Raw genomic sequence first — 27853 nt, 5'->3', positions numbered from 1 at the left:
GCTAAAATCAAAAAGCAAAAAGCAAACCCTAATCAACCCTCTCATCTTTATAACTGAAATACAGTTTTTAAGCATGCTGTTCAGCCAAAAGAAACTGACATACATTTTTTATATAGAGGCTTAAATTCAATCTGTTCTTTTCAGTTTACTTCATTTGATGGTGCAATATCCAGTATTTGGAAATCAGAGTTTTGCTACGCAAAGACTTTTTTACTGAGGCTTTGATTAATTAAGGAAATAAGTATAAAAGACCTGCAGAAATTATTGAGAAAAGGGACATAATTTTAAATTGCAAGAGTTTTACATACAAAATATACTGTTTACCTGCTAAACCTTACCTTAATTTCTGTAGCAACATTTCAAAATAATACAAGGAGTTGGTTGTTCCAGAAATAGATATACGATTTTTAGTAAATATTTGAACTACAAATTAAGGTTATATACCTTTTTCACCAATGAATGGTATTTTTATCTATAATGCTGTCAGAGCACAATTGGATTGTTTTTAAATACATTGCTATAGAAATAACAATATTTAGCAATGGTTTTTACAATTGACATTTGTGAGCACTGTAAAAAAAATTGCTAGTTATAATAGTTAACACTTCATGTACTAGGAATATCTAAATGTAAATTGGTCAGTTTTTCATTTTTGGTCAGCTTTCAACCTATCAATTTCAAAGAAAAGTTATAATTGTGATTCTGAAAAAACAATATTTTTCAATATGTTCTACTGACATCAATTACAATTAAAGTTTACAATTCAATTCTTTGTTTTACTATTTTCCTTTTTTAATAAAAAATGAGAAAGATAAGACATAAACGTTAATATTTTAAAATAGATTCAAATCACTATTTCTTCAATTAAAGCACCATGATGATTAATGTTTCAATTAATGAACACCCATAATCAGTATCCCTGAACATCAAAATAATTTTAAAAGATGTCTAAACAATAGAATGCTCAGCCCCAGACCGAGCAGACTTCACCCATTTCAGTCTATCATTCTTCAGTGTAAATCGAGACCAAATAAACAGCTGTAATGAGGCACATACGATTGGTACATAAACAAGCATGTTAAAGATTCCATGTCTTTGCTGATCTAGAAATGTTGGGTTTGGACTGGTTATTTCTGCATTCAGACCACTAACACTACTTCCTTGTTGAAAAATTTCATGACCTAAAACAGAAATAAACTTATTTGATCTTATTACTACAGCTTAACACTCTTTCATTATTGGCAGCCTATGATTAATATATTTAAAAATATGGAGATGTGGTATGAGTGCCTATGAGAAAAGATGAGTTTGAACTGCAATTTTCTATTGTTAAAGATTGCATGTTGACCTTTAGATGTATTATGGATTTTTGGGGGAAAGATTGGGTTCATGCAATCAAAACCCTTATGTGGTTGGCTTGATAGTTAACAAACTTGCAATAGGACAAGGGGTTAAATTCATGTACTGTAGTTCACATCTAAATTGTGTAAGTTGGCAGGTATGGAAAATATACAGAAATAATGAAAATTTTGGATAAGAATATAAGAATGTTTGTGTTATGCTTATTTTGTACATGATCTAATCAGTCACAAACTTGTTTTATTTGTGTTACCCTTTTATTGTTCATTTGAAAAGATTTTCTAAAGAACATTATACATTATATTAATGTATCAAAAATGTCTTTTAGTCTTTTGAGTCTTATTGATGTATATCTAACATCTTTTATTCTTACTTTCACAAAATAAAGTTTGACTTCTGCTTAAAGAGCAAGCTTATCCAAAATTTTCATCATTTCTGTATATTTTCCATACCTGCCAACTAACACAATTTAGATGTGAACTACAGTACATGAATTTAACCCCTTGTCCTATTGCAAGTTTGTTAACTATCAAGCCAACCACATAAGGGTTTTGATTGCATGAACCCAATCTTTCCCCCAAAAATCCATAATACATCTAAAGGTCAACATGCAATCTTTAACAATAGAAAATTGCAGTTCAAACTCATTGAAAAGTCGGAAAAAGTTCTTAAACAATTTCAAGACCATATTCCTCAAATAACAGGAAAATATTATGATATAACAAAAGAAAGCATGGACAAGGTCACTGATTTATTTGTTTTCAGTTGTAAATATACAACTAACTTTAGCTTGTTTATGTGAGTAGCTTTCTTTTAATATTTCCAAGCCTTTTTTCAAACAAGTGAAACTAATTGTGTGATTTAACAAGATAAAAATGTAAAAAAAACATTTGTGTTTAATCTTTTTTAACACATGTGTAATTATAATATTAAATGGAAATAAGATTACCTGTTTGTAAAGCTAACAGCCATGTACCAAGCAATGGAGCAAATGTCTGTCCTGGTTTAGAGACGAGTGCAGCTGTACCAAACATTAACGCTGACACAGCCTTCTTACGTTTATGTATGACAAAATCTTCATCAACTAAATCACTGATGACAAGATTTAATAATTTACACGTTCCTTCTGTGAACACTCTGTTACTGTAATAGAACAGTTCAAACGTTATTACTGTAAACCAGCTTACTTTCACAGATACTTATTTTGCCTTTTTCTGCTGACTTCGCGGTGATTTATTTTCGTGGTTTTCTAATTTTCTCGATCATGAGATTTTTTATATAAGGAAAGGCCCAAGTGTTACATATTCCCTCCAATTTAAATTCATTAGTTGTTTTACGGTATTTCAGAGGTATAATAACAATGAATGATCAAGAAAAGAAATCAAAACAAGGCAAATGATGAGTTTATCATGTTCAAGATAACTTACAAAATGCATTGTACAATGCAAAAGTAAATCTTAATAGTGATCAGTATATTTTTACATTTTTGTTTGTCATTTTTTGACAAAATACACATTAAACTTATCCAGGGAAGTAAGAAACTGCAAAACATAATCACGTCATTGATTAACAAGAATGTATCCATAGTACACGGATGCCCCACTCGCACTATCATTTTTTTATGTCCAGTGGACCGGGGTCAAAACTTTAATTTGGCATTAAAATTAGAAAGATCATATCATAGGGAACATGTGTACTAAGTTTCAAGTTGATTGGACTTCAACTTAATCAAAAACTACCTTGACCAAAAACTTTAACCTGAAGCAGGACAGACAAACGAACGAATGAACAGACGCACAGACCGAAAAACATAATGCCCCCAGGTGGGACATAAAAATGTTTGTGATTTGAACAATCATGTTTGTGATTGTTACTTAAATATATTGATCCACATCTTCCAGAGATACATATAGATTCTACCACTGCATCGAGTGTGATACGATATTTATCCACTCGAGACAGTTAAATTTTCAAATTTAAAACGTGAGGTGTTTTAAATATTTAAAATTTAGCTGTTGAGACTGGATAAATTTCGTATTACAGGAGATTTTGTGGTGGAATCTGTTTCTCTAATGATTTTCAAACAATATGCAGGCAAACTTATTCCTTCTTTTTGAATGATCTGCAAAAAGATGTGTTCTTTCTATGTGACGTCATCAGGCATGGTCGCTTTATTTCATGCCGTCACAATAGGAAATTCAGAGGAAAGCTAGAAAATTCGACGTCATAATCGGATTTTAACCAATGAAGAACTGAGATCAAACGAACCACACGTTGATTAATTTTTTTTTATACAATGGGTGCAGAAAGGGATAAATTGACGAAGAATTAGAGAAATACTATTCTCATATCGATTTCATCATAGGCTATATTTTTCCCTGACTTTTTGGAAAGACAGGCCACACTGGTAGAACAATCATATAAAGGTATATTGTCAATTAGTCTGCTGAAAACATTTTTTCCCAATGGGAATATTTGATAGGTGTGAAACATTTTGACAAAGCGAAAAAAATTTACATTGTTTATTATACTTTCAGAAAGTAGATTTAGTTCAAGCCATGAACAGAGTAAATTTATATAAATTAATGTTTTTCAATGTATGGTCCACAGAAATTTGACTCATGAGAAATTTCAAAACATCGAAAATTGATTGAAAAGCAAAATATGTCTTAAATAATGTGATAATTTCTACAAACCTAGCTACAAACAGGCATAGTAACCATATATTTTTTGGTCCTGCTACAAACATAACAATACTGATCAACAGTTTGACAAAAAACAGCAGATTTATCACATTGTAGACTCCAAATCGTCTACACAGAGACAGGAAATATAAATTGTTGATATGTGGTGCTAAAAAGGATATTCCTGAAATGAGAAGAAATAAATACTGCAAACACAGAAATAAATAAATCATCTTCCAAAATTAAATACAATTCACGCACTTCTACACAAGCTTAGAAAATTCCCAAAATAAAATCAGGATGATGGTAGATCTAAGCATAGCATATTCAGAAATAGAAACAATCACCAAAATTTCTTAGAGAACAGGCTATCTGCAATCATATGAGGTTGTGGATGGGGTTAACAGTATAGTGAAAATGGGCAAAATGTGCAGAATAACCTGTCCAAACATTACTAGAGAAAAATAGGCAAAAAAAACGATGGACCCCCCTTATATGATCTGAACTCAGTTATGGAGGAACAAACTGTTGCAAGTCCTGATAAACTAGTTGACAATCTTTTTTCCTAGCTCATTTTCATCATTTAATTTCTCTTTATTTCAATCGGAGTTTGCATTGCTAGAGCTTTAGTTTTCAGTGTAACCTATTGTTCAGGTAAAATAAATAAAAATATGATGTCATTTCATTTTTGTTATAATTCTTTGGAGAGAACTCACTAAGACCATGAGTCTTTGACTCATCAATGCCTAAGCTTGAGAATGAAAAGACACATAAGGTTAAAATCTAGTTCAGTCATTATTTTATCGTAGGAAATAAAAAATTAATTTAAATATGATTTTTTTCAGCATAAGCCTTATTTTATAAATAAAGAAGGCATGAATACTGGTTATCTTTAAAACTTTAGCTTGACTATATTGCAGAGGACTGCAATCCCTGACCTGACCCCCCCCCCCCCCCCCCAAATAAAACTTATTGAAATTTAGCTGAGATTAAATTAATTCTGAGTGATATGAACGCATTACAATGTGCAAGAACATATACTATTTAAGTTCCAATAAAGGAATCTAACTGCTTTGGTTTTTTCAAAGTTTCCAATGTAGCTGAAGCCTAAGATTGTGTTGCAAGCTAATTTAGTTCTAAGAAATTCAATATTATAACCTACAGCCATCCTCTTGTTTGTTTACATACCTATAAGAAAAGCTCCCAAACCAGTACTATAACCACCTAATAGGTTCTCTAGGAACAGTGGGAAAAAATTGCTGTTGAAATGACAATGGAAAACCTGCAAAAAAATAAATCAAACACCTGTAATTATTGAATGTTACCATTTCTGAAAATATAAAACAAATGTTAAAGGAATGATCTATTAAATACTGTAGTATATAATTTCAAAAATACATAACCATTTTTATTTAGTACAGTCTATATAAAATTACTCCTTTAAAGCAATTGTTTTTATAACTGTATATTCCAAGACAAACATGGACATCTATCTTTTGCAATGTCAACAACAATGCCTTGGCAACACCCATTGTTGTATGATGTCAGAAAAGTGAAATAAGCAGATTTATTTCACATGTGAATTTATAGGGTTTTATTTCACTGGGAAATCAGTAATTCATTGCAACCAATGTCAGACATGGGGTCAATTACTTTTGAAAGTAATTAATTACATTCAATTACAATAACAAAATCATCAATTAAATTACACATTACATTTGACTTTTTTTACCAATTTTTTACCAATGTAATTAATTACATTCCAATTACTTGGCAAATGTAATTAATTACTTCAATTACTTTTGGTCCAATGTCATGAAATCAACAATGTAACAAAAAAATTTATCAATGCAATACTAATCCTGTCCATTGTTAAAACAACACAATAATTTCTGAATTTTCTGAATTTCAAAATTAATTTTATATAAGGTAAGCATGTTTTGTTTGATAGTTCATGTTGAATGAAGATATCATAAAACAGATGATTACTGGCTGAAACATCATGATCATTTTATTGTAAGATGAAAAATGAATTAACACAAATATACGTTTAAAGCACTAGGCAATCTTTTCTATGTCTCAAATACATAATAGAATGTATGATAAATTTGCTGTTCAAATATTTCATTTGTGATTTTGGCAAAGTTTGGTTAAATTTGGCCCAGTAGTTTCAGAGGAGAAGATTTTTGTAAAAGTTAACGACAGATGACAACGATGGACGCCAAGTGATGAGAAAAGCTCACTTGGCCTTTTTGGCTAGGTGAGCTAAAAATGGTCAGCAAAAAAAAATAATAGAGAAAAATAAAAAATAGAGAAATGATGGGGTGCTAAAATATAAAGAATGGAGAATAATGGGCAAATCTATAAAGAATATAGAAAATTGTTAAGAAAATTAAGAATACAGAATTGAAAACACCCCCTTCTAGACCCTCATAACATATTTCAATTGAAAATCTGTACCTGTATTAGATTCATCACAGAAAAATATTTAAAATTCTTGTGTTTCATAAGCTGTTTGACAAAGACTAAAACAGACTTGCTTTGAGGTAATGCTGCTGCTTCTGGTCTGAAAAAAAATATATATTCTTAAACATGTTAGATGAAAAAATTAATAACCTGACAAATCAAAACTGATTCATTGATGGTTGCTGAACATCAAGTGGTAAATTCTCCATACATTATAATTTGACTGGAAAATTAACCTGAAGGGTCACTCTTATTATCCCAACGAAAAATGCAATTTTTCTGCATTCATGCATAAAAAAGTAAACATTTTTTTTTAATTCATTTGGTCCTGCAATTACTGGTTTCTAGTGTATAAGTCTTGTGAATTGATTTTTTTTTTTATCATATATTAACTACCAATATTTATTCATGACTAGAATAATAGAAGGTCAAATAAGAACTTCAGGTTATATCTTTGCTTTTAAAAATGTACATTTATCAATATGTGTTATGCATGTTAAGTGTCTATCATTAACAATAAAAACATAAAATTTAAGCATTTGCTAATTTAAAAGCTTGGATCTATTTACAATGTACCTTTCATTAGGCTCTGTCTTTCTGGTTGTCATCGTATGTACATGATGTACTTTGGCATAAGACTGTTTCATTGCACTGGCCATCACAGTAAATCCAAGTAAGGAAACAACAGATATACATACACAATAGATCCTGAAGGAGGTAAAATTAGATTTGTCCCATAAAATGTAGGACAAGAACACAGATGCTGACCCTAGAGCGCTGAATAATGAACTCTTGGCATTTAACTTAGTCCGTGCTTCTGACGATATTGCAAGATCGGCAAGTAAAGCTGAGTGATGGAGATCAATCATGGTTAAAAATGTGTCATACAAACATAAACAAACAATAAACTGTAACCATGGATATCCCCATGGAAACCAAAACATTAAAAATGTCAACGTAAACAAGGGACCATTTATAGATAGTTTATTTAGCCGTTGCATAACAATGTCTTGACTTGTGGAAACAGAATTGCTGAGATATTTACTATCGCTGAGCCAACCAAATAGTGGATCATTAAATGAATTCCAAATCAGGAAAACTGTTTCACCAATCCAAAATGAGGTTTTGTCGATTTTGTAAACTGTAACAAACATATCAACGTGATATAATAGAAAAACATTATGTAAAATTGTTAAGAACAAGGACATAGACCCGTAACAGAGGTCCATAGGAATCAGTAGCTTTATACCCATTTTTTATTATTGTGCTTCTTCTGGTTTCTTTTGATTTTACTTGAATACTAAGTTCTGTATAGCAGAATTGGTGTACTGTATTCAGGTTTTGTTGGAATCACTAGTAAATAGCATCACAAAAGTTTAGTGTCAGCTCCTATGAACTTGTATGCAAATAGTTCTTGTTTGAATATATATATGAGATGTTTCAAGTCAAATCCATATTGAGTATAAATTGTCACATGTCTACAGTTCTTCATTTGTAATATGTGCTGAAAAAGACAAGGATAAAATTAAATATTACCAGGGTTTTTGTACATTTATCTGTAATGCACATGTACCTACATGTATATAGATAAGTGCCTATAAATAGCAACACATAACATACAAATCTATTTGAGTGTGGATTAATCAGTACAAAGATTAATTCAATTTCAATTATACACATAAATTATAAATTGCCTATAAATGTAATTTTAACACACTACTAAGTATGTAATTATTAAAATATTGCAAATATTTACAATGCGATAAAAAAATAAACGCAATATTTCGCTAGACAAACTAGCTACACTTGGCTTGTATCTATACAGGTGAAATCAGATGCAGATAAGAAACTTTTGCAGCTCATTACTACATGTACAATGCATGTATCATCACAAGAGTGCACATGTTAAAATGTCTCGCCTACTATACTGACCACTGATTTTGTGTTGATAGTCCTAAATATAAAGTTTTACTACATGTTGTACAAGCATCACATTAACATTTATGATCAAAGAAAATGAGGTCAACATGGTCAAGGTCAGATAAACCAAGCCAGAAATACATGTACACCTTTAATACAATTATTCCATACACCGAATAAAGATGACCGATTGCTTATAGTTATACTATAAAAGAAACAGACCAAACCATGGAAATTATATATTGACCAATGAACCATGAAAATGAGGTCAAGGTCAGATGAACCCTGACAGACAGACATGTACACCTTCATTCCATGCATCAAATATAGTTCACCTATTGCTTACAGTACCTAAGAAACAAAGTTCACCAGGAAAACTGAACATTGACCAATGAACCATGAAAATGAGGCGAAGGTCAGATGATACCTGCCAGACAGACATATACACCTTATAATCATTCCATACACCAAATATAGTTGACCTATTGCTTAAAGTTTAAGGAAAAACAGACCAAGACACAAAAACTTAACATTGAGCAATGAACCATGAAAATGAGGTCAAGGTCAAATAAAACCTGCCAGACTGACATGTTCATCGATACCGTAAAGTATTTCCATACACCAAATATAGTTGACCTATTGCATACAGTATTAAAAAATAAATAAATGTGGATAGTGTCCACATGTGGACACAGATGATGCCCCCGCTTGCATATCATATAGTTATAAAGGGACATAACTGAAGAACAGTAAAAGAGACGCTACTCAAATTTGAACTTGATCTGAGTTTTGTGGTAATAAGCATTGTGTGTAAGTCTCATAACATTTGGTAGAGGCTAACTTAAGTAGAGAACAGAAACTAAAAATTCAGCAATTTTTCTATTTGTTAACATGCATAACTCTAGAACGGTTGTGTATAAGTTTCATCACATTTGGTTGAGACAAACTAAAGTTACAGAACGGAAACGAAAAATTCAGCAATTTTTATGTTTATAAATGGACATAACTCAAGAATGGTAAAAGTGTCGCCACCAAATTTCGTACTTAATCTGTATCTGTAGTAATAAGCATTGTGTATAAGTTTCATAACATTTGGTTGAGGTAAAATAAAGTTAGAAAACAGAAACAAAAAATTTGTATTTGATCTTAGTTTTGTGGTAATGAATATTGTTTATAGGTTTCATAATGTTTGGTTGGGGCCAACTTAAGTTACAGAATGGAAACTAAAAATTTTGCAATCTTTCGATTTATAAAGGGGCATAACTCAATAATGGTTAAAGTGACACTACCCAAATTCAACTTGATCTGTGTTATATCAGTGGAAGTCAAAATTAAACATTGCATTGTATAAAGCATTGATTGAAGTTGATTCAACAATCATCATGGACAAAGGAAGATAACTCCAATTTTAAAAATTACTTGATATTTAGAAGGAAATAAAGAAATAGAGAACGGAAACCAATTTTGGGGTGTATGGACGTACGTACGTACGTACGTACAGACGGACAAGGGTAAAACTTAATGCCCCCACCGCTACGGCGGGGGCATAGTAAAACAAGAGGCTCTCAAGAGCCTGAATCGCTCACCTGCATTTCAGAGGGGAAGACTATTTTAATTGTTAGCAAACTTGATGAACAAATTGTGTAAAATTGTCTTTAAAGGGCAATAACTCCTTAAGGGGTCAATTGACAATTTTGGTCATATTAACATTTTTGTAGATCTTACTTTGCTGAACATTATTGCTGCTTACAGTTTATATATATCTATAATAATATTCAAAATAATAACAAATAAAATGCTCCGCAGGTCGCAGCTTGATACGACCGCAGAGGTCCAACCCTGAACAGTTGGGGCAAGTATGGACACAACATTCAAGCTTGATACAGCTCTGAATTTGGATTGTGATTAAATATTTGACACAGAATGAATGTGGTCTAAGAACTTAAAAATTTTAAATTGGACATTCACCTATTATGGTCCAATATCCAAAATCTAAATACATGTTTAGATTCAGCATATCAAAGAACCCTAAGAATTCAATTTTTGTTAAAATCAAACTAAGTTTAATTTTGGACCCTTTGGATCTTAATGTAGACCAATTTGAAAACGGAACCAAAAATTAAGAATCTAATTACACGGTTAGATTCGGCATATCAAAGAACCCCAATAATTCAATTTTTGATGAAATCAAACAAAGTTTAATTTTGGACCCTTTGGACCTCAATGTGGACCAATTTAAAAACGGACCCAAAATCCAAAAACTTAATACACGGTTAGAATCAGCATATTAAAGAACCCCAAGAATTCAAGAATAAAACCCCATTGAAATTGGTCAAGAAATAAGCAATTTATACGAAGTATCTTCTTTTGCACAATACTGTGCAATTGAATATTTCTTGCTATTGCGCAATACTGTACAATTGACAATTCTTGCCATTGCGCAATATTGTGCTATTGGATATTTCTTGCTATTGCACAATACTGTGCAATTGAAGATTTCTTGCTATTGCGCAATACTGTGCAATTGAAGATTTCTTGCTATTGTGCAATACTGTGCAATTGAAAATTTCTTGCTACTGCACAATACTTATTATATAATAATTTACACATCCTGTTTGGTGTGTATCTCCTACCATATCATTATTATTGGCTTTTTAATATAAAACAGAAATAATCAACTTAAAATGGAAAATTTTCAAAGAAAAAAAAAAAAGGAAAAAAAAAAAATCCCCCCCCCCAAATTTTTTTAACCCCCTTATGATTCATCACCCCCAAACTTCCCTTTGTGGTACGGTACCTTGCAGTACAATTTCAGAGAGATCCATACACTTGAACACAAGTTATTGTCTGGAAACTAGAAAAATGCTTATTGTTGGCCCCTTTTTGCCCCCTTATTCCTAAACGTTTTGGGCAATTACCCCCAAACTCAATTCCAGCTTTCCCTTTGTGATATGGAACCTTGTAGTACAATTTCAGAAAGATCCATACACTTACACACAAGTTATTATCATGAAACTAGAAAAATGCTTGTTTTTTTGCCCCTTTTTTGGCCCCTAATTCCTAACATTTTGAGGCAATTACCCCCAAAATCAATCCCAGCATTCCCTGTGTGATATGGAACCTTGTAGTACAATTTCAGAGAGATCCATACACTTGAACACAAGTTATTATCTGGAAACTAGAAAAATGCTTATTTTTGGCCCCTTTTTGGCCCCTTATTCCTAAAAGTTTTGGGCAATTATTCCCAAACTCAATTCCAGCTTTCCCTTTGTGATATGGAACCTTGTAGTACAATTTCAGAAAGATCCATACACTTACACACAAGTTATTGTCATGAAACTAGAAAAATGCTTGTTTTTTCCCCTTTTTTGGCCCCTAATTCCTAAAATTTTGAGGCAATTACCCCCAAAATCAATCCCAGCATTCCCTGTGTGATATGGAACCTTGTGGTACAATGTCAGAGAGATCCATACACTAACACACAAGTTATGTCTGGAAGTTACAAAAATGCTTATTTTTGGCCCCTTTTTGGCCCTTATTCCTTAACTGTTGGTACCATAACCCCCAAAATCAATCCCAACCTTCCTTTTGTGGTATTGAACCTTATGGTAAAATTTCATGGAGATCCATTCACTTAAACTAAAGTTAGAGTGCGAAAACCAATGTGTCTTCGGACAACGCCGGACGACGACGACGACGCCAACGTCATACCAATATACGACCGCAAAAATTTTTAGCGGTCGTATAAAAACTGCAAAATTTTGTTAAAACTACCAATTCGGTGGCAGCAACCCAACAATGGTTGTTCGATTCGTCTGAAAATTTCAGTCCTGATAGATCTTGACCAACTGAACAATTTTACCCCATGTCACATTTGCTCTAAAAGATTTAGTTTTTGAGATATAAGCCAAAAACTGCATTTGACCCTAATGTTCTATTTTTAGCCATGGCAGCCATGTTTGTCGATGGATACAAACTTCGGATACAATTTATAAACAAGATACCCTAAGGAACATTTAGTTAAAAGTTGAGGGTAATTGGTCCAGTAGTTTCAGAGGAGAAGATTTTTAAATGTTAGCAAACTTGATGAACAAATTGTGTAAAATTGTCTTTAAAGGGCAATAACTCCTTAAGGGGTCAATTGACAATTATGGTCATTTAACTTTTTTGTAGATCTTACTTTGCTGAACATTATTGCTGCTTACAGTTTTATATATCTATAATAATATTCAAAATAATAACAAAAAACTGCAAAATTTTGTTAAAACTACCAATTTGGCGACAGCAACCCAACAATGGGTTGTTTGATTCGTCTGAAAATCTTAGAGATGATAGATCTTGACCAACTGAACAATTTTACCACATGTCAGATTTGCTCTAAAAGCTTTAGTTTTTGAGATATAAGCCAAAAACTGCATTTGACCCCTATGTTCTATTTATAGCCATGGCGGCCATGTTTGTCGATGGATCAAAACTTCGGATACAATTTATAAACTAGATACCCTAAGGAACATTTAGTTAAAGTTTGAAGTATTTGGCCCAGTAGTTTCAGAGGAGAAGATTTTTGAAATAGTTTACGACGACGGACGACGAACGAAGACGACAGACGACGGACGCCAAGTGATGGCATAAGCTCACATGGGGCCCTTCGGGCCCTGGTGAGCTATAAAGACCAAATCACAAAAACTTTTGCTACTGAACCATGAAAATGAGGTCAAGGTCAGATGACACCTGCCAGTTGGATATGAACACCTTACAATCATTACACACACCAAATATAGTAGACCTATTGCTTATATTATCTGAGATATGGACTTGACCACCAAAACTTGACCTTGTTCACTGATCCATGAAATGAGGTCGAGGTCAAGTGAAAATTGTCTGACAAGCATGAGGACCTTGCAAGGTACGCACATACCAAATATAGTTATCCTATTACTCATAATACGAGAGAAATTAACATTACAAAAAATCTTAACTTTTTTTTCAAGTAGTCACTGAACCCTGAAAATGAGGTCAAGGACAATGGACATATGACAGACGGAAACTGCATATCATAAATAAGGCATCTATATACACTGCATATCATAAATAAGGCATCTATATACAAAGTATGAAGCATTCAGGTCTTCTACCTTCTGAAATATCAAGCTTTTAAGAAGTTAGTTAATGCCGCTGCTGCCAGATCACTATTCCTATGTCCAGCTTTCTGCGACAGATGTCGCAGGCTCGACAAAGATTATATAAACATATAAATATTTCTGAAGGACATCTATTTCCCATATATCGATATAGTATTACTGATAAGTGTTATTTTACATTTTGTAGAATAAAATAAACATTTTAAAGATATGGAAATATTTAACCCATTTCTCTGATGTCAATCTATTGTTCTTACTGTAGATTATTTTTCAAGAATCCACTGACCACAGTATTAACTTAAGAGAACTTAAATTATAACTTTAACCTTTTAACTTACGATCTTTTATCCTCTCAAAAACGAGTGGCATGTGTAGAATTTGAACCCGCGCGTATTTTCTTTATAATCAATACTCTTCAGTCTATGCATGATACCACTAGACCACGATGGCTGACATCAATCATTATATGAATAGTACTCTTAAAGCGCTTAATTTTCAATACATGTCATTTAACTGTATTTCTGTCTCATTGATAATTCACTTTTGTAATCTAATGAAATATATATATATCTTGGTTTGTTCATGTTTATTGATTTTTTTTTTATTTTGTGTGTTATGTTTTTTTTTTTAAGAAATGGGTTAAAACTACTTCTTTGACAGTAAAAACAGAAACAAAATCATCGCCATTATATGAAAATGAAATATATATAATACTTTTACATGTTCTAGGAATAAAACAATATTTTGGTGCAGAAAAAAATTACAATGAAAAAATTTCATTCCGGATACTAGGTTCGAACTTTGCACTGCTAATATCACCGTTATGACATTCGTTACCAACGACTAGACGATCACGGCTATGAACAGCTTGATGGTAAATGAATGAAATCCACATACTTATTCATTGTAAGTCCGTAGCAAGAGCAATTCTGATGGGGATTCAGAATGCGTACCACAGATAAAACTAGTTTATTGACCGGTGAACGATATATGCCAAATGTAATAACGTTAAAATAATCTTAACTTAATGAAACGGAAACAGTTTAAACAAAATTCAAATATAATTGTTCAATTTAAATCGTTAGCACATACTTTTAATACTTATGGAAAGTAACATGAATTTGAGCATTATCATGAAATGGCAGGTTTATGGCATCAACGCTAGTAATATTTATCTGACTAAGAACGGCTTCACGTTGATTAATCTCCAATATACCAATTCAAGTTGCTAAATATTATATAAATACATTTTGAAGGTTCTAAATTTTGGTAATTAAAATTTTTTAACTTTTCAAAACAAGATAAATAAATTCTGTATATTAATATACGTCTTTTTGAATAAATTAAATATACCAAAATCTATTCAATTTAAATAATTTGTAATGATTAAACATTATATGAAATATGTATTATATACAAAAATAAAATCTGGTGTTAAAAAGGGGAGCTAACACCCCATTTAAGTTATTTTAAACTTATGTTAACTTGTCAAATGTCTAAATATAGATGCGAACCGTGTGGATTTAATCATTTCCAGCTATTATAGAATAAAAAAGATAAAATACGAAACTATTTTTATGAGATATTGTTGATTCATTGTCAAAACGTAAAACAGACAGTCGTTTTACTAGAAATGGGTTAAGCTAGAGAATTGATAAGAAGTAGTGGATTCGGAAACGATAATCAACTTGCGACTAAAGTCGCTCGTTGATTATCGTTTACGAATCCACTACTTCTTATCAATTCTCTACTACAGAAATGGACTGTAGTCATATAATTTAAAAACATGTTATCAAAAATTCCATCAATATCTTACTAATGTTCCTTTTAGATATCAAAGACGTTAAAATGATACATAGAGACATCAGTATTTCCTTTTTTACATAAGTCATTTAACATTCTGTGTTTGTAGTCATTTTTATGCTGTTTGATATAATCTAACAACATTAAGCGATCTTGTTAAATGAGTCGAGCATAAAATTCAGCAACTAATGGGTCAATGAGTTTGCAAAAAGAGATAATCGTTTTAAATTAGGAAACTGTAATTTGGAAGTTTTTGAATATTCTTTGTCAGAAACTTTTTCAACCGATATATGTTACGATACAAGATTTTTATCATTTTAATAATTTGTCATTGAGAATGAGTTTTGACATTTGTGAAGTTCTAATCCTTTGTAAACATGGTAAAGAACAGGGTTACTTGTCTCGTTTTAACCTTTTTGACCTTCCTTCTAAAACGATACATGTTTTTCTAACAATTTTACAGTTAAAAAAAATTTAAAGAGTATTTAAGCATTTAATGTAGTGTAAAAATAATAGTAGGTCTAGATCTTATAAAATGAAAATATTATATAAAACAGTTAAATATACATCTATACACAATAATAAAGGTTTAGAAACAGACTACAATAAAATAATGAATGAATTTACACAAAACATGCAAAAAGCAAATCCAATTCTTACACTAAAATTGGGAAACATGTGTTCTTCGGTGATATATGAATAACTTTTAATAATAATAATAACACTCATTCTAGGTGGGAAATGTGTTCAGTAATTGCAAAATTATGAATTAATATAATTTGTCATCATTTGTTAGTTTTCTAAGGAAGTGTTTGAGAGACTGCTGACTGCTGGCAAAAAAAATTTGTAAAGGGCTTCACTGAACCATGTGTCTCTCTTGTGACTCACAGCTGCTATCAGTCTGGAAGTGTAATGTTTACTACCAAAAACTAAGTCCATTTATCAGTTAAATACAGGAAAAAGAAAAAGACAAAAATGTTTAAAAATCTGCTCAGGTTGATATTTCCTGACTATGAAGAAATTAAATCAAATCAGTCCAAGTTATATAGAATACCATCAAGGTTGGAAAATAGTTATTCAAGTTTTAGTATCTTCAACATCAAACTATACCTAAATGTTGACTGAAAATAAAAGTAAGTCCATTCATTTTCCTAAGCTTCTAAGCGGTAAAATATGAAAAACAGGACAAAAAAAAATCAAAATTTTACTCTGAACGGTATTTCTGGATGATGAAGAAGCTTCTGTAAAAGCTTACTGAAAATCTATTGTGTATTGGAAAATTTAACTGTCTAAATACATCCATTCACTAAATAAAAAGTCAATAAAGCCAAAAAACATGGAAAAATTAACAAAAATTTCTTCAGATGCTTTTTTTTTTAAAATGAAGAAGCTTCTGTCAAAAGTATCTTAAAATTCAAAAGTTATGTCTACAAGAAATTTAACTTTAACCCCAGACTGTATAAAATGGGGTGTGCCAAATAAGCTCAATGATAATTCATGTCAACACAGAAGTGCCGACTACTGGGCTGGTGATACCCTAGGTGAGGAAACTTCCAGCTCCAGTAGCTAAGTGACAGTTTTGTAGTGTCCTTACATGTTATGTGAAAATTGTTCATAAAATACTACAACCAAGGTCCTTTTTACATGGAAGATTATATAGAAGAGACACCAAACTAAACACAAATAAGCTTAGCATGCTTAGGGGCCAGTTTACTTGCAGTCACATAATACTATTTTCCCGTAAACATATAAATCAATTTACTGACAAATCAACTTTGAGTAGTTTATCTCATTTCCCAAAAAATATCTGAAATAAATTTTAAAATCTTAAAAAACAAGTGAGTCATCCATGTTTTTATCGAAATGTGTTTGTCCGGTAAAACCGCCCATGCGCAGTAAATATGTATGGAGGGCCAGTTTATCGCAAATTTATGAAAGGAAAAGGTGATCTATTCATTAATACATGTAGACCTCTTATAAAAGGATTCCTGATAATTCAAAATAATTGTTTTAGTCAGAATTACAGAAATGAGTTTTGTAAGCAATAAAATGATTATCGTTAGCTTTAGGAACTGTATTAGATATATCACTAGATATTTTCGTAATAAAAGACTTTTCTTTAAAATTTGACATGCAGTGATGATAAGTACTGTTCCTATGAATAAAATAGCAGACGAAATATTCACGGACGGGTGTACTGGACGGGCGGAATTAGCGGACACTACATGTACTGTCATGACTGTACATGTAAAATTAATGTTCCTGTCACCTTGTATCTGGAGCGATTTTGTGATGAGGCGGTCAAATAAAAAATCGCTCCGGATTCAGAATCCCAAAAGGAATTACATTGGACTAACATTCCAGCTGTGTAACAAAATTACACCTGTTTACAGAAACAAGTCAATATTGACAATAATGACAATATGCCGGTAAAACTTTTGATTAAATGCCACGAAGAGACTATGGTGTCATTGTGACACCCGTTTGAGAGGGAGGGTATGATATGTTACCACAAAAGATCAATAATCTGATAATTACATTGTACTTACCAGATTCTTCAATCTTACCAGAGTCGGAGAACAATTTACAATAAATCAAAACAGGAAACGAGTCATTTCCGGAAGCTAGGTAAAGTGTATAAAAGATGGTAGTTAGACCTAGTCTCGATCATCCAGCCGCTTTATTTTTCAAAGTATAGCGTCTGGATGACAAATGATATAAAAATGGTAATTTATGACAATCGGAATAGTATCGGCTTTTTTAGCTTGTGTTTAAGGATAACGTCCAAGACGAATAACCAAGAAGTTGGTTATTGACTTCGGAAGAAATGACATTACGATAATATTATTGAAAAGCCCGAGTGTATCGATTGTTGTTTAAAGCTATTTATATTTTTTTTGTGACGAAATACAAGTCATGGAAAACACCAGACAGCATGGCTTTCATGGCCGCGAAGGAAAATAACAGCACATCCAATCTTGGTAAGATGATATAACAACACAAACTGTAACATAAATTTCAATGCAACCTGATACATCGAGTAGTTATATTATTTCATGCATGTCCGTGCTATACAAACGAGTTAATAGTTATACAATGAATGGCAATTTTTGTATTGACTGGGACCACTCGAACAGTCGTACATTTTGGGGTTGATATGTAGTATCTTTAACGTTATAAATACTTGATGGAAAAGTGCTATGACGCCGAAATATGACCTTCAAGATTAGTTTGTTGTATCTATCTGTATAAGGGAGTTTGCATCTTGATATGTGTAAAAAAGGGGGAGGAGAGATATACAATGATGTACACATTCAAAGGAGGGAACGCAATCCAAAACCATAAGTAGAAGAAAAACAAACAAAGTGTATCTAGAAGATGCCATTTTGTACATACACCAAACGGTCAAAATGTTTTATACTCGATTTTTTTAAACAAATGCATTTAGATTATACAATACAGTTAAGAAAGTGGGACACGTTGTTATGAAAAGTAATTTCGTTTAACTCATATTTCACTATATAAAAATTTAAATATACTGTTTGTAAACAAAGTCTGGACCGGTCAACTTAAAATAGAAAAACACATTTTTTGCACTTTTATTGCACTATTAAAAGGCATTTTTTTCACACACAAAAAAGTTCATAAATGAATAAAAATGTTGTCAGGGAAGATATCAAGTGGCTATCTAAACCTGCATTTTTTTAATGCTGAACAAAACCATGGCACGAGAAAAACAATGAAAATTCGATTTTCTGCTAAACAATAGACAATAAAACAATAGATTCAGCATCAATGAAATGAGGTGTCAATGAGGCAGCAACCGGTGAACCCAATGACATAAATTACAAAAAGTAGACATCAACATGATTAAGAGGTCGTGATTAGACTAAAACAAAAAGTGAAAAGTACCAAAATGTCAACATTATACAAATAAGGTGATGTGGTATGAATTCCAATGAGACAACTATCCACCCAATTTCAAATGAAATGGATGTGAGCAATTATAGACAACTGTATGGCCTTCAAAAATGCGAAAAACCCATGCATGGTTTGGATAGAGAATAGAAACAGGGAATGTCTCAAAGAGACACCAACCCGACCAAAGAGCAGGAAACAGCCCAATGTCACCAATGGGTCTTCAACGTAACGAGAAAATCTCGCACTCCGAGGCAGGATTCATTTTGCCCCAGGACAATAATTTATACAATATATTTCTATGATGTTTTTTTCAAACAATTTGTTTTTCATATATGCTATGCAGGTGATCAAAAATTACAATGATTTTAATATCTTATTTCTTTTGTAGACAAACCAATGATGATTTCTGGACACAGATTTTATGTGAAAAATGTGAAGAATTAAAAAAAATATATAATGTTCAGGATTTTCATTGTATAATGCTTAAACAGCTTCAATTTTATAAGAACAAGATTCAAAGATTTCTTTAAATACTGAAGCATCAATCAGTATAAATAAATCACAGAACCAAAAATATTGGGTAAACATTATTTTGATAGCAACCACAAAGGGGAAAAAGGTACACAGACGTATATTAAGGAAATAAAACAAAAATCAAGAAACACATTGTTGTCAGATATGTTAGAGAATTAAGATTTGTATTAACAAATTAAAAATCATATAAACAATAAAACAGTTAGTTTTCAGGTTTGAATTATATCTCATTTTCATGTCGGGACCTTTTATCGTTGACTATATGGTATGGACTTTTTTTAATATTGAAGGCCGTGCAGTGACTATATTTGCGTATATCCACGTCATTTGAACTCTGCTGGGTTGTTGCCTCGTTAGCAATAATAACAATCTCCTTATTTTTATATAAAGGTTCACAGGAGAAATTATTGTTCTTGTGAAGCTGTCCTTTATTGCATGCTAATACATGATGGATATTATAATAGTTGGAGAAGTAGAATACACTTTTGAGTTATTGTTTTTTTTACAAGTTACCATGCAGTATGGGATAAATCCCATTCCATCTTCTCCATGTGCATAATACAAACATGCATTTAAATTTCTCGCTGCATTGAAGACCTGTTGGTGACCTTCTGCTGTTGTCTGTTCTATGGTCGGGTTGTTGTCTCTTTGACACATTCCCCATTTCCATTCTCAATTTTATTTAAAGAGTATTGAGTTTCATGAATGAATGGTTCAGTTCTGTATTTCCTTCATAGACGCGGGGTAACATTGGCAAAGTGGTATTGTGTGGAGGTTGGTTCCTAAATATTTTCTTCCCAAAAGGATTAGGCGATATAGATTATTGGTGTAACAGCTAAGAAACATTCAGACTGTTGGCTCATTGTGTGATCTCACTGATCTGCCGGTAATTGTTGTTAAGGAAGTTTTTCTACATTGCAATCTTAATATTTGTATGAGTTGTTTTTCTTTACATAGACGTAACTTGATGTGTGCTTTTTTTGTAAGGTAAGTGTATCAGATATCTGAAGGAATATATAAAAAGGACAGCATAAATTATAACAGAAATTTGCAGAAATGAGAATAATGAGACAAAACTAAGAAAAATGGATAAAAAAAGAATAGAGACTAATGGTGTGATACAATATAAAGAACAGAGAATAGTGGTGTGCTATAATATGAAAAATAGAGAATAATGGTATTTTATAGTACGAAGATAAGAGAATAACCTGGTGTGCTATAATATAAGAATAGATTGATTGTGGGTTGATTGGTTATCGTCTTGTGGTAAATAGTGGTAATGTTCAGGACGAAAAGAAATTAACAATAAATATAAAAAGGAGGTTCTGAATTATTATATAGGCCGTTCGGGATACAGGTCGGAGAAATTATGACTCACTAGAAAGTTGGGGTTTTTTTGTATTGGGGCACACATTTAGCTTTAAGTACAACTGTCCACCTACGGACCCCTCTCTTAGCGCGCAGAGAGCGTGGTATCCTCTATACACGATCAGTGGCGGATCCAGAACTTGTTATAAGGGGGAGGGGGCCGCTACAGTCATGCTTCAGTGATTCCCTATATTATCAACCAAATTTTTCCCACGAAAAGAGGGGGGGGGGGCTGGATCCAGGGTCGTAACTAGGCCTCAGAATCAGACGAGGCAGGTGTTTGGTGCCGCCGACTGAGGCACCCTGGTAAAGGGGATTAAGGGGGCACACCCCTACCTCCCGGCCGAAAATTGCAATATTAGGGGTCGAAATATACCTTGTTACATCCGTTTTTGTATCATATTTACCATTTTTGTTTCACATTTACCGTAACGAAGAACTGCATTAGGCTATCAGAGCAGATTGACACATACTTGCCTCGAATCTTGTTCCATCAAACATGTATCCATTTACAGAAGAGGTTCATGTTTGATAGTAGAAAAAGCGGGACAAGTGTGTGTTGTCAACGCTTCATTAAAATTAACACAAATTTTCAATAACACTTTATAAAGCCCAAAGAGTGGAACCTAGTCACTGTCTGTGAATGCTAGTTCGACCTTTCTTTACCAATTGATTTTTCTCTTTTAAAAAAAAATGTACATGTACAAAATTCAGGTAAAAAAAGAACACCGTTAATTACAGTTTTTAATCGTTTTTTTTTAGAAATTTAAGCTAGAAAAGTAGTTTATGATAAAGTCTTAGATAAAAATCATGACAAAAAAACTTATAAGTACTTTTAATTAACGAAAAAAAATGTCCGAAATCTGAATAAGTACGGCCAAAAGCTTTATTTTGACTATAGATCTTTATTACATGTTTATAAATCACTGAGACAAGAATACGTGTGAAATGGTATTTGAAGCCGTTTTATTTATTTGACATCACGTCTCTATTAAAATTGCCCATCATCAAGTTGGGCAACATAGGGTGAGCTACAAGAATGTCAGTTTTAATAATCACATATACTTTACATACATATACTACTGTTTTTTTTAAATTATTTTGGGGATAACGGAAGTGCTATTTATAGATAAATTCTATATTTAATTATTTGTTACGCCCCCTATAAATATCTGACCAGTCCGGTTAATCACCCCAGACGCTATATTTATATATGCGTCTGGGTAATCGAGACTAAGTTAGACCAGACCCTAGAAAATGTTCCGTTTTTATTTTTAAATATTTTTAAAATAGAATAAAAGAAAATACAAGGATTGGAAAACAAGTAACAAGTCACTTATACAAATTCCTCTCTCACACACACAAAATCGTCAAACCTTAGACTACTATTAAAATCGTACAATAAATGGACGGCAGTTTTACTCAAAACTCCTGTCCTGCCTTTTTTTCAAATTTCATCCTAGCCTCCCCCCCCCCCCCCCCCCCCCATAAAATTTAAATGGTCGCTTCCTTACCACTATTTTCTATTTTTAGCCAAGTTGGGTCATAGTACACATTTTTAAAACTAGATACCCCAATGATGATTGTGGCCATGTTTGGTTAAATTTGGCCCAGTAATTTCAGAGGAGCAGATTTTTTTTAAATTAACGACGACATCGACGTCGGACGACGGACGTCAAGTGATGGGAAAACGGCTGACCAATATAAATATCAAGTGTTTATATTTAGTTTAAATGGAAATTTAACAACTAATGCGGACACTTTGGCGAAAGGCGGAGGAAGGACACTAGGGAAGATAATTTCTAAAAAATTCACAACAATAAAGACTTCGGATTTAATGCGTATGAAAAACTGTATGACTCGTGTATGATTCCTATGCTCGATTTTGCATCAATCATTTGGGGCTGATACAGAAAGTGTCCTGCAATAGACATGATAGCCAATTTAGGAGATGGGTAAATGTGGAGCGATTTAAGTCGTTTCACATTTTATTTCATTTTCTAGAATAATTTATGCTTTCCGCTGTTGTTTATTATCATGTGATCCAAATCAAATGTGACTAAAACTGTCCTAATCTTGTACCAACAACAGCATTGTTCTCTGAGGGAAAATAGTTGGTCAAATTAGAGTTTGAGGCGCTGAATTACAATAGTTCTCATAATGTTTGTTAGTTAATATTTGACAACTCCCCCCCCCCCCCACCAAAAAAAAAAAACAAACAAAAACAAACCCACACAATCAAACAGACACACAGATAAATTAATCCACAATTAGATGATGAACACCAGGTGTTTTGGGATTTATTTGTTATATATCAATCGTGATAAAAATCAGGAATCATCAGTAAACGTTTAATCAATGTATAATTTTATGGAATATTTTGCACTCGGTACTATGGTGGCAATAACTCAGTATTAAGGAATATTTATTTCTTTTTTTTATATAAGATAATTTCAGTTGAATACGAAACCTGTCAATAGCAATAAACGTGTCACTGATGACACAAACTATCATATATCTATATATTTGATACACTTGTAGAATCAAAATACAGGTGCACCTACTTTCGTAAACTTGTGAAATAAGAATTAAACTCGTCCTTACGATAGTTTTACAACAGTAATGACGATAATTTACAGAATTTTAAAACTATAGATATCCATCGGAAGAATATTGGGTACAAGTAATAGCTTTTCTAAAAAAAACTTGCCGTCTAACAGCTGATTATGTTTGAAATTGTTTTTATCTTTGTAGTTTCTTCCATTCAGGGAAGGCCTTTCCCTAAAATCCATTAAAAATGTATTGTAGTTCCAAAACATAAATTTGAGAAAAGCTCATTACACCTTTAGAGGTTTGAAATTTCTTTTTTGTGGATAATGCAAACCATTGGAAAAGGTTTTTTCACCTGTGATTTTAACTTTTCCACAATTCGGTAAAGACATGTAGGTGCTCTGGTTTTTCTATGGATCTATTTTCCAGCAGATATTTAATTTATTTACTTTTGTTTTTTTTTTTTTTGTATGCTTGTGTTGCCTCGGAAAAGTATCGCTATTTTATTTCAAGTGTATATGTCTCATTTATACATGACGAGTGCCACATGTTGAGCAGGATCTGCTCATCCTTTCGGAGCACATAACATCACCCCCGGTTATTGTTGGGATTCGTGTCGATCAATCTTTAGTTTTATTTTGTTATGTGTTGTGTACTGTTTGTCTTTTACTCAACACTTCCTATATAAGTATTTTGCCTAGCAACTATTCCCTACCAAACTAGACAAAAATTATGACACTGCTGCATTCATCAATATAGTGCTTCAACGATTGAATTGAGTAAAAAGTGGTATTGCCATACAATTTGAAATGGTTGTGTTTAAAGGACACATTTGATGCACCCGCCAAAAAAAAGTTAATCATTCTGTTATAAGTGGAACATTTAAATGCAAGATTAATTATTGTGATTTCTGTAATATGCTACAAACAAATAATGCTGTCAAAAACTGAAATGCATTTTTTTGTGCGATACTTATTGCGTCGCATTTTACGCAATGATAAAAACATCGCAAAAATTTCGGACAAACTTGCAACCATCTTGCATAATTTCACTAAAAAAGGCAAAGTTCAACATTCTGTAATTTGTAGACATTTTTTTAATCCGGAGAATGTGCACCCTCCTTTTATATGTACAAATACTCAGCATAATATCAAAGTCCAAGCTTGAAAACTGTAAGAAAAGTAAGCCGGAAAACCAACGTGCCCTGAATACCAAATAATACCAACAAAGTACAGAGTTAAACAACCTATCATTTGTGGAAAATGTTAAGAAAAGAAAAATCCTGACTGCACACCTTTAAAATCCGTAATTACACTTTACATTATATTCAAGTTTTAGCTTAAAACATGTAGGAGAAGTAAGCCGGACAAACCATCGGCATGTACCCTGCATGCCTTATATTACTGAAATGCAAAACAAAAAATCATCAACCTGTCATTCGTTGAAAATTTAAAGAAAAGCAAAAATTCTGACAATATGCACACCTTTAGTGTATGTACTAACACTTTAAATATAAAAGTTCTAGTTTGAAAACTGAAGTCCTGAGGAATAAGGAGTATAAACCTCATACCCTTTGTGGAACGCATGGACCGACTAGGGTAAAACAATTGCTCCCGATATTTGTCGCGGTTGTCTGATACATATTTATCTGAATTAATGGTATTCTATATTATAAGTCATTTGGTGACAAAATATATGTTTGAGTAAGCAGTTCATATTTGAAGCGGAAATTTGGAGATCTCAAAATGTATCAATGTTATAAATACTTGGAGTCACCCAAGAAATGCAAGAAATTAAAAGTTTACCAGAAATATGTAACAGTAGACTGAAATGTGTTAATTCCCGCCACATTCTTAACGTGCCTATCCCAATTGAGGAGCCTTAATACAGAGGTTGTCGTTGGTTCATGTCTGTCATATTTATTTCGTAAATTGTTTTGTTATGATTTAGGTCGTTAGTTTTCTCGTTTGAATTGTTTTACATTTTTAATGTCGGGGCCTTTTATAGCCGACTATACGATAAAGGTTTTTTCTCATTGTTGAAGACCGTACGTTGGCCTATAACTGCTTACTGCAACTTCATTTTAACTCTGGTAGATAGTTGTCTCAGTCTTTTTATGAGTTCTACGCCATGTGTTTGGAGAGAACCAAGCTCTGGGTTATTTCTATCTAATGTAATGTTTTGGCTGTCATGGTTCTGTTGTCTTTTTTCTTAATAAAATAAAAAGATATGGTACAATTGCCAATGAGATAACTAGCCACCAGAGACCAAATGATGTTTTAGTTGTCAATTATAGGACACAGTAAGGCTTTCAACAAAAAACAAACTCTTACCGTATATCAAGCTATAAAAGACCCCGACATGATAAACGTAAAACAATTGAAGCGTTAAAAATAACGGCCTGACTAATGTAAAAAATTAAACAATAAACGAAAAACCATATGATATACAGCAACAAACCACAACCTCTAAATCACAGGCTCATAACTTAGGACAGACACATACAGAATGTGGTGGGTTTAAACATGTTTGCGGGCGAAAAACCATCCCCCTAACCTGGAACAGTGGTGTAACAACACATCATAAGAACAAACTATAAAAATCAGTCGGAAAAGGCGGGACTCTCCCTATCGTCAGAAAAACAACTAACAAAAAGACTTAATTAAGTACTGAAGACACAAAGTACCGATTTGAGAGTACTCGAGGTTACTGAAAGCTAGTTAAAAGCCAATTACAATTAATAAAACAAAACGTCATAAACAGTCAGAGAAAAACATGATATCGTGCAATGCCAAATAAAAGATTTATTTGACAGAATGTAGGACCGTAAATGTTCATAGGTGTATAGCAATAATATTTATAGTTATTTTTCAATTTATTGATAACAAAATCAATGTTTGTGCCGATGAAAACAATATTCAAAGATCTTATTTCAGTGTTCAATTGACAACCTTTTAGAAAAAATAGATTTAAAGGATCGATAAGTTACAAGGATCATATCTAAATTTACGGGCTCTATAAACAACATCCGCGTAAAATTAGGATGTGATATCCCGTTTGTAATAAGTTTTATACAGGTCTTATGTAATGCTTTGGTTGTCTTTTTAATTTTTTTTTTTCTGTTTCACGTAATGCTGTAGTTTTTGTTATTTCTGTCTAATGTAATGCTTTGGTTTTCTTTTTGTTATTTTTGTCTAATGTAATGCTTTGGTTTTCATTTTTATTATTTCTGTCTCATGTAATGATTTGGTTGTCATTTTTGTTATTTATGTCTAATGTAATGCCTTTGTCGTCATTTTGTTATTTCTGTATAATCTAATGCTTTGGTCGTTATTTTGTTATTTCCGTCTAATGTAAATTAAATGCTTTTGTTATTATGCTGATACTTCTGTCTAATGCAATGATTTGGTCGTCATTTTGTTATTTCTGTCTAATGTAATGCTGTAGTTCTTTTTCTGTTATTTCTGTCTATTGAATACTTTGGTTGTCTTTTTGTTATTTCTGTCTGATGTAAATAATTTAAGTTATTTCGTCAAAACATATGCATTTATGAGACGTAACTTGGATGCAAGAGACTATTATGGAATATTTGAGTAACTTGTGGCAACGGATATGTTCAATTTTTCGAATCGCCAGTTCAATCATCCTTTCTTCGTTATGATTTTCCCCTGACGGGAATCATCACTAAAAAGTACAATAACAAAAATAACGAACTCCAAGGAAAATTCAAAACGGAAAGTCCTTTATCAAATGCCAAATCAAAAGCTCAAACACATCAAACGAATGGAAATCAACTGTCATATTCCTGACTTGGTAGAGGCATTTCCTAATGTAGAAAATGGTGGAAGTTAAACCTGGTTTTAAAGCTAGCTTAACCTCTAACTTGTATGACAGTCATATATAATTCCATTATATTGACAACAATGTGTGAGCAAAAACAAACAGACAAAATAGGTTAAAATGTCAAAAATTCGGGAACAGCAGTCAACATTGTGTTATAATCTCTAAATTTCATTGTTCATGAACAACACATCGGTTGTCATTTGTGGATCAGTAACTGTTCCCTCTACCGGAGTACCAGAATTAACAGCGGGTTTTCAATGGAAG

The 27853-nt window shown here is 32.3% G+C and overlaps 1 protein-coding gene across 1 annotated transcript; it reads right to left on the bottom strand.

Annotated features, from left to right (window-relative positions):
- Positions 1-16: 16 nt before the first annotated feature.
- LOC127720151 (transmembrane protein 180-like) lies at positions 17-17978 on the bottom strand. The gene is made up of 7 exons (XM_052226619.1): positions 17923-17978; positions 7086-8013; positions 6504-6609; positions 5232-5325; positions 4056-4227; positions 2309-2502; positions 17-1181 (listed from the first exon to the last, which is right to left on the bottom strand). Exons 2-7 carry the CDS (start codon positions 7760-7762, stop codon positions 949-951), a joined length of 1476 nt encoding a protein of 491 aa, XP_052082579.1. The 5' UTR covers positions 7763-8013; positions 17923-17978; the 3' UTR covers positions 17-948.
- Positions 17979-27853: the final 9875 nt, after the last annotated feature.

This window comes from Mytilus californianus, unplaced genomic scaffold, assembly GCF_021869535.1.
Source record: "Mytilus californianus isolate M0D057914Y unplaced genomic scaffold, xbMytCali1.0.p SCAF_11, whole genome shotgun sequence".
NCBI lineage: Eukaryota > Metazoa > Mollusca > Bivalvia > Mytilida > Mytilidae > Mytilus > Mytilus californianus.
Note: the sequence above shows the minus strand (reverse complement) of the source record. Positions and strands in the feature narration are given on the sequence as shown.